The sequence below is a fragment of the Falco cherrug genome, chromosome 13, assembly GCF_023634085.1.
Source record: "Falco cherrug isolate bFalChe1 chromosome 13, bFalChe1.pri, whole genome shotgun sequence".
Taxonomy (NCBI): domain Eukaryota; kingdom Metazoa; phylum Chordata; class Aves; order Falconiformes; family Falconidae; genus Falco; species Falco cherrug.
Window position 1 is genome coordinate 29,471,940 of NC_073709.1, and position 8,633 is coordinate 29,480,572.

Sequence of the window (8,633 nt, forward strand, 5' to 3'; positions counted from 1 at the left end):
GGCGTGGGGGGTAAGCGCGGAGCGGGGAGAGCACGGCTGCTTCCGCTTGGCGTCCCGGCGCGTTCGGAGTTAAAGCTAACAGGGATAATTATGAATTATTAATCTCTGGGCAGCTGCCTGCAGCTGGGAAATAGCTTTTAACTTTTCCAGCTGCTCATTATGGGATGCGTGTGTTATGTTGGGAATTGATGCCGATTTCGGTGCCCAGCGTTTGGAGTTCACAGAGTATTTGCAAATCCTCTGTTGTATAATACTGTGCAGCTTTGAGTTCCCTTTCTGGCTGTCCAGTAAGGTGCTGTTCTCTCATAAAACGCTACCAATAGATAGATGGCTCCACTAATTCTTCTGTAAGTATAACAAAAATCCTCTGCAGTTTCTTTTTCCTGACAGTCACCTCTCATAAACTCACTGTAGTGCCAGAGGTATATGTCTACAGTAGTCTGTGTGGTGCAGCCCGTTGTATTTGTTTGAGGACCAAAGCTGCCTATATCTAATTTAGCAGGGTGTTCTGCTCGTGACAACACTCCTTCCCTCATCAGGTTTGATTAGCCCCAAGTGAATTGCTCTGCTCACACAGCTAAACTACTGCTGCTGGAGGTAGCTTGGATGTCTCCGCACAGAACTGCATTACATCATCATCCATAATAAAGGTTTTGCAAATCAAGTACAGCTCCTTCTTATACCTAAATGGCAGACAAGATGGTGGCACCAGTTTGTGTGAGTACAGAATTAGGCTCTGTAGTGGAAATATGGTTAAGAAAATTGCAAGTGACTGTTCAGTCAGAGTAGAGGTTACTTCCCCATAGGGCTTTTTGTTTCTGGTGTTAAAAAATGAAGTAAGAGTGAATCCTCCCATTAAACAACATGGCAGCTGATACAACTGGACGGGATCCATTGGCGATGACAGTGCTAAACTTGTTATAGTCGCTTTTCTAATAGCTGCACTGCAAACTTGAAATAGTTTGACAGCACTGATAGAGCGAACGAGACTCCTCTTTGCCCCCAAGCATCGGGTTTTCCTTGTGAACCATTGTGCCTGCAGTTGTTTCCAAGTCAGAAGTACCCCGGTGGTCCCCTCTTGATGCTCAGCTCTCATTTCGCAGAGTGAGGAATATGGCACTTCCACGGCAGACCCCTGCCGGGCTGGCTCCGACGGGCCTGCTGCCAGCGAGAATTTTGGCGTTGCTTCTACGTAAACAAAACCCAAACCCCAACCCCCCAAGCCCCCCCGAACCAGTAAGAGGGACTCAGGGGGTCGCCGCCGAGGCCCCTTGTGCTTTGGTGGGGGTGAGAGGTAGGCCCAGCTTGCTCTGCAGCGCTAGCCCACCCGCCAGCCGGGTGCCGGCAGGCCCCTGCCCCTCTCCCCTGGGGTGGGTTCGCCGTGCCCCCGCCGCGCCTGCCGCCCACCCTGTGGGTACGGGGGAGTGGGGGTGCCGGCCGCGGGGGGCTGCGGGGCCGGGGGGTTGCGATGCCGCCCAACCCGCTCCGCGCCCGCTGGCCCCGCCGTGGCCTCGCGCGCCCCCGCCGGGAGGGGGAGGGGGGGGGAATCCCCCTCGCGCGCGCGGCGTGCCTTTTGTGTTTGTACACACGGCGCAGAGGGAGGGGGCGGGGCGGCGGGCGGGGCCGCGCCTTCCCTCCATTGTGCTCCATTGGTGGGGGGGCGGGCCCGGGGCGGGCGGGGGCGGGGCCGAGCGGCGGGCCGGCCCTCCCCGGGCAGCCATCTTTCAATTGTGCTCCGAGCCGCCGCCGCCAGCAGCAGCAGCAGCAGCAGCGGCAGCAGCAGCGCCGGCTCCTCCTCGCGCCCGCCCGCCCGCCCTCCTCCCGCCCTCCCTCCCGCACGGCAGCCGCGCTCGCCCAGCGGACGGGGTAAGTCTGGCGCCGCGCCCGCCGCCCCCCGCGTCCCGCCGCCCCCCGGCCGTACCCCGCCGCCCTTCCCCGACCCTCCCCACAAACTTTTGGGGGGCTCGGGAGGCGGCGGTGCTTCGCGTCCCCCTTCGCCGCGCCGCCTTCCCGGCGCAGCCGGAGCGGCTCCCTCCGCCGGCACCCCCGGCTCCGCTTCGCGCGGTCGTTGCCCCCCTCTGCTCCCCTCGCCCCCGCTCCAGACCCCCCCCAGCTGCCTCCCCAGCCCCTTAGCTGCCTCCTCAGCCCGACATCCCCCGGATCGGGGCTGGGAAGCGGCCGCAAAGAGGAGCCGCTCGCCAGCCCAGGGTAACTCTCCTGCCTTCCTTCCCCTGCTCCCCACAGTTGTTGCTCAGCTTCACCATCTTGTCTCTTTTCTCTGGTCACCGACCATATTTTTTTTTCCTATTGCATAAAAAACAATAAAAAGGGAAAGAAATTCGCCGAAGGAACGACCCAAACCCAACGCAATTTTTTGGTTTTCGAGTGCAAACTTTTCCGCTGCCTCCCCCTTCGTTTGCACCCACATGGTTTGGAGTTCCTTGCGATTTTTTCGGCGTTATTTTTCGCAATTTATTTTTTCCTCCTTTGCAAAAGGACTAGAGCTGCATTTCGTGATTGTTTCCATTTTGTTCTGGGTCTGGGAGATGAGTTTGCCTGTGAGAGGCGCTTGGGAGCGAGGCGGCTTTGGGGGAAGCAGTTCCACAGAAAGAGAAAGACGGCACCCAAAAAAACACCCCCCTCTAAAAAAAAAAAAAAGTTTGTTGCTTTCTCGCACTTTATCCGGGCTCTCCTTTTTGCACGATAAAGGCCGCTTTGCCTGCGGCTGCCGGCGGGTCGGGGAGCGCCGGCGGGCGGCGGCGAGGGCTGGGCAGGCGGGCGGCGGGGGCTGCCTTCCCGCTTCCCCCGCTCCGCAGGTCCCGAGGGGGTCCCCGCCGGGCGGCAGCGGCGCGGGGGGTGCCAGCCCCCCGACGTTTGCCGGCCGGGGTTTGCAAACACTTGGCAGGTGACTGGCGGCCGGGGGGGGGCAGCCAGCTCTCGGCGCTTGCCGGCGGGAGGTTGCTCTCTCGCAGCCGCCGCGCTATTGAATTCGTGGGCAAAAAAAACCATCACCCCCCACTCCCCAAACCCTGTATTTTTTAATATTCCGCGACCGGCTGAAGGTTTAATTCCTATTTATTTATTTATTTGCGCGTTTCCCCTTTCGTTGGTGGTTGGGAGGCGTTCGGCGGCCGCGGGGTGGGGGGGGGGGGCGGACGGACACACGACACAGCTGGCCCCATGGGTCGGGGCGGCTCGCGCGGGGCAGGGGCCGCCCGCTGGGGGCAGGTGCCGGCGGGGGGTGTGCGCTGAGCGGGGCGGCCGCCCCCCCCCCCCCCCCCCCCGTCTCTTCCGCCCTCCGGCAGGTGTAAGGCAGCGACGTCGGCAGGAGCATGGCCCGTACCAAGCAAACCGCCCGCAAGTCCACCGGCGGCAAGGCGCCCCGCAAGCAGCTCGCCACCAAAGCCGCCCGCAAGAGCGCGCCCTCTACTGGCGGGGTGAAGAAGCCGCACCGTTACCGGTACGCAGCGCCGCGCAGAGGCGGCACCGGGCCGATACCGGCCGCATCACACCCCCCCCCCGCCACCCCCCCAACCTCCCTCCCCCGCGGGGCCGGGGCGGGGCGCCGAAGGGGTTTCTCTCCGCCGCCGGCGCGCTGCGCTCCTCCACTCCCCGGGGCCGCCCGCCGGCACCGCTCCGCCGCGGTGGGGCCCCCGCCTGCCGCGAAAACACAACACCCAGCACCGGCATCGACCCTGTGGCTACCATTAGCCCCGTTCTGGGCATTTTGGTACCGGTGCTTAAAAAAATCAACACTCCCACTACGGTGAACGCGGCTCTACGATTTTTATATTTTTTTAGTATTATTGTTTTGACTTCTGGTTATTGAAATGCTGCAGCAGGGCTGTGCCGCCGCGAAGTTTATTCTTAGCGGCATTATTTACTTACAGGGTTCGATCGGTCCCCGGCGCTGACGGCAGCGTAGGGGAGGTGACCGGCCGCGAGAGGGCGCGACGTGCCCAGGGATGCGCGGGGCCGGCCCGTTGCGCTGCGCTGCGCTCCGCCGTGGGGCAGGCAGCATCCCGGCTGGCCGGGGCAACCGGGCTTTTTGGCAGCCCTCTGATAAGGAGGCTTTCCAGTCCTTGCTGGGTGCAGAATAGCCGCAGTTGTGCTTCAGCTTGAAGGATGTTCCTGGGCTAGGCGTACCCATTCCCTGCGGGGGGGAAAGGGGGATGGGAAGGAGAAGCGGGTTTGGAATAGGCAACTTAATATAAAAGTCTCTTGCTGTAGGTATGAGGTGGAATTAATCGACTGGGAGAAAGGTAATAAAGCTGGAGTTAGAAAATACAAAGTTTCCACGGAAATAAATGTGTTAATTTCATGGATGGACTTAGTGTCTGCAAAAGTATGTTGTTAATCTGAATTTGATTCTGACCCCAAAACCAACACAAGGAAATACACTAGGCACTTTGTCCTGGTAATGTAGCACAAAATATAAATTTTGCTGGTTCTGTGAATGTTGACGGTAGGGAAGAAGCAGCAGATTCCCCTTAAAATCATGCTTGCTGTCAGGCTGATTGCTCTGAGGATCCTGTGGTACAGCTGGACCAGCTCACTTGTGGCAGGGTTGCGGTTCCCCACATCTGCACCGAGATGTGTCGGTGTCCGCTGGCTAATGTGTGCTGTCCACATCTGCTCTGGGTGAAGGCAGGGCCTCGTGTGTCTGCCCGAGGGATCCCTGCTGAGGCCAGTGGGAGGTTGTACGGAGCAATGGTGGGAAAACAAGTGACCCTAAGCCAGGGAAACTGGTTTGGTATTGTAAATGCTGGGATTTTTCTGGTGGAAACAGAATGTATGTGGTGCTTGGCTTAGCTGAGCTGGTGAACCAGTATTTTTAAGGTGATGTAGAATTTATTTGCCATACTAATTATTTTTTTAATATTATCATTTCATTTCGAAAGGCCGGGTACCGTGGCTCTCCGTGAAATCAGGCGCTACCAAAAGTCTACCGAACTTTTGATCCGCAAACTTCCTTTCCAGCGTCTGGTGCGTGAAATTGCTCAGGACTTCAAAACAGATCTGCGCTTCCAGAGCGCTGCCATCGGTGCTTTGCAGGTGAGGTTCCTGCGGCGGGGCCCTGGGGGAAGGTGCCCGGGTCGGTTGGTGGGGGTCGCAGCCAGGTGCCCCCAAAACCTGGAGATGGAAGGTAGGGGAGGGCCCCGCCTCCCCCCCCCCATTGGCCAGGCTGTTTCTAGGGTTAGCCCTAGCTGTGCCTGATTGGTGGGCTGCCGCGGTGGGCGTGGTCCCTCGGGGGGTGGGGCTGATGGGGGGGATGTGCCCCTCAGCCTTCCCTTGCTCAGTGTGATGCCTTATAGATACCATAGGCTAAAATAACGTAGTGACAGGTCAGCAGCTCTTTACAAAGGTAACAAATGCGGTTTGGGGTGGGGGCCTTTTTTTGGTTTGGTTTTGTTGGTCTTTTTACTTGATAGTCCCCTCCTCTCAAGTAGTTGCACTTGACAGTGCGGTTTATTAAGACACTTAAGATAAATGTGTTTCCTCTACCTTTGAGCTTTGTTAGAGGCTTTGCTTTTGAAAGCTACGCAGTCTGCGAGGAGAGCGTTACATCAAGCTTGTTCTCACGTGTCCAGATGGAGGTCTTGATATCCTCAAATGCTCGTTAAAGAAAAACCGCTTGATCTAAGCACCGTTAGGGAAATAAGTACTTTTGTATGATGTGGTTTATATTAAATGTTTTTTAAAAAAAGTATTAGTTAAATAACTTACATTTAGAGTATATTGAGCGTGAAATACTGCTCTTTCTGGCCCAAATTCCTGCATCTAAGTTAGGTTAGGTTCCCTCCAAGACTGTGTTCTTATCACAGGAAATCATAATTTCCTTCTCATGATAGAAAGACACTCCCAATTTAAGATGGGTCTTTACTATTCTTTTAGCTGTTCGTCGATTGTTCCAGAACCTATCTGTAATTGTGGAATATCTGATATGCAGGCAAAAATATTTTTTTTTTCTAGTTAATGACTTCCAATTGATAAAGGGCCAAGATGTATGCTGTGAGATCCTATAAACTTGAGCCACATGCTTGGCTTCAAAAGGTGTCTGTGTGCATTTGCAGAGTTGTTGGTTTTCCTTGTAGTTGTTGTTCTGTCTTCACTGCTGTGAGTGAATGTGGTGCTTCTTAAATCCTGAAGGTTTACCTGTGTGTCTTTTTAGGAGGAACTGCTCGTTAAAATTTAGTCAGTAGTTAATACTTTTTCAGAAGGCTGGTTTGAATGTTCTTAGTTTTGCATTAAGGAGTAGTTGGTATAGAACTTGTTCACATACTATTCCTAGTGCTTCCTGCTTGCATATTTGCAAAAAAACCCCACCAACCTCCACAAAAAAAACAAACCCAACTTTTAACGCGTTTGGTACCATGTTCATGCCAGCATGGCTTATTCTGGTGAAGTGTCTTTTTAAGTTTTCATGTAGTGATTTAGCAGACTGTTTTGGGGTACCCATGTTCTATTGTATATGAAATGACTCACTACAGTACTCATCTGCTGTAGTAAATGTTTTTCTTTTAGATTAGGTAATTAGTCATAGATTGGATGATCTATGACTTTGAACCTAGTTAAGTTGATTTTTGTGGTTTTTGGTAATTAAATGGTTCACACAAGCTGTTCTCTTGCATGTATTCCAGAAAGGGGGACCTCAACCTTCTTTCTAGAAGTGAGCCCCCTCATTCCTAGCTTCTCACCCCAGCTATGTGCTGTTCCCTGGTCCATGTACTGGTCAGGTACTGATGTGCCAAGATACTTCCTAGGAGATTGTTAGGTGTTAGAATTCTGTGTCAGCCCAAAAATGTGTAAACATTGCTGTGTGCTGTGCTGGGCTCAATAGCGGCTAACTTAATGTGAGCCAGAAGAATAATTAGGTCCGACTGAGCATCTGTCTGACCCGGAATCCTGTCGGCAGTTGTTCAGTGACAGGGAGAACACTGGTCAGGATTGTGGTGTTCCCAGGATAGGGTTGGCCTTTGCGCTCCCAACTGCTGACCCAACGATTCTGACAGATGTGAGATACCTGTGATGGTGGGGGCCTGTGCTGTGTGCCCCAAATAGACAGGAGCTGCTTGGGCAGGAAGGAAGTATAGGAATAGGACAAATGTGTAACAGTAATTCTCTGACTGCTGTCCCCGTTTTGGTGGTTCAGGGAGTTCTTGAGCTAAAGTTGTTCTCTTATTTCTAATAATTCTCAGTATGTTTCTTAACTAATTTTTGACTTTTGAATTAAGCCACCTCTTTGGTATCCTATGGCAAGGAGCTGTGTGCCCAGATTGTGAAGGAATACCTGCTCCTCTTTCCCCTGGCACCTGCCAGTTTCACCTGATGCTCAATAGCTCTTACTGTGGAAGAGGCAGCAGACAAGTCACTCAAATAGTGTAACCCAGCCTTTAAAAAGGGAAGTTCCTAAACAAACTAACCTTTTGATAAGATAACCCCTTATCTTGTGAGTTCCTGTCAGGATATTGGTTCAGTTGTGTTCTGGAGGATGTCTTCACCAAATGCCAGTAGTACGCAACTTTGACATAGAGTATTATTCGATGGTTTATTAAGAAAATATTGAGAATATAAAAATGTTCATGTTTGTGAGTAACTAAGAAGCCTAAACTTAATGTCATGTAACATTTTACTTTAAATTATTAATATTTTTTTGCTAGTGCTCCAGAAGTGAAAGTGTTCTTAACTCTTTTCTTCTACACTAGGAGGCAAGTGAAGCCTACTTGGTTGGCCTGTTTGAAGATACCAACCTGTGTGCTATCCATGCCAAACGTGTCACAATCATGCCAAAAGATATCCAGCTAGCGCGCCGCATACGTGGAGAGCGTGCTTAAACTTCACTATGATGGGTTTGTCATTCTCGAAGCAAAATCTTCTTCCTGTTATTGGTAGTAATGAACGTTAGATATTTTTTCCATGGGGTTAAAAGGTACCTAAGTATATGGTTGCAAATGGAAAAATAGGGGATGGAATTGGGTATTGGCAAGTTTTTTTCCATTTTCATTTGTGTGTGGATTTTTAATATAAACGAGGGGACATAAAATATCAATGTGGTCAAAAAATGTTGCGGTGAACAAGTTTCAAGAATTCAACTTTATAAAAAAAAATATAAATAAACCTGTCAAATTTTTCTGGACAATGCCAGCATTTGGATTTTTTTAAACAAGTAAATTTCTTATCAATGGCAACTAAATGGTGTTTGTAGCATTTTTATCATATAGTAGATTCCATCCATTCACTATACTTTTCTAACTGAGTTGTCCTACATGCAAGTACATGTTTTTAATGTTGTCTGTCTTCTGTGCTGTTCCTGTAAGTTTGCTATTAAAATACATTAAATGATGACTGCTTTTAGTCTTGATTTTTAAATACTAATGTGAGTAGTATTTGATTAAAAAATAATCAGCCTTCCCTTCCCTTTTTCTCTTCAATATGTGGCCTAAATACTTAAGGCACATCTAGGAAACACTGGGGGTTACTACCTTGGCTGAAGTAGTGTATGTGTGAGTGGCTCTTTGAGAGTGTAAAATTTGTCTGCTCCATATGAAAACAAGTTTGGTGAGTATATTGCTGGATAGAGTCTGGAGGTGGACTGAGCTCTCTACGGTGCTAAGAAAAAACATTTTTGTTGC

The 8,633-nt window shown here is 51.6% G+C and overlaps 1 protein-coding gene across 1 annotated transcript; it reads left to right on the forward strand.

Annotated features, from left to right (window-relative positions):
* Positions 1-1,731: 1,731 nt before the first annotated feature.
* Positions 1,732-8,343, forward strand: LOC102047240 (histone H3.3A). The gene is made up of 4 exons (XM_055725393.1): positions 1,732-1,866; positions 3,306-3,460; positions 4,902-5,055; positions 7,707-8,343. Exons 2-4 carry the CDS (start codon positions 3,333-3,335, stop codon positions 7,833-7,835), a joined length of 411 nt encoding a protein of 136 aa, XP_055581368.1. The 5' UTR covers positions 1,732-1,866; positions 3,306-3,332; the 3' UTR covers positions 7,836-8,343.
* Positions 8,344-8,633: the final 290 nt, after the last annotated feature.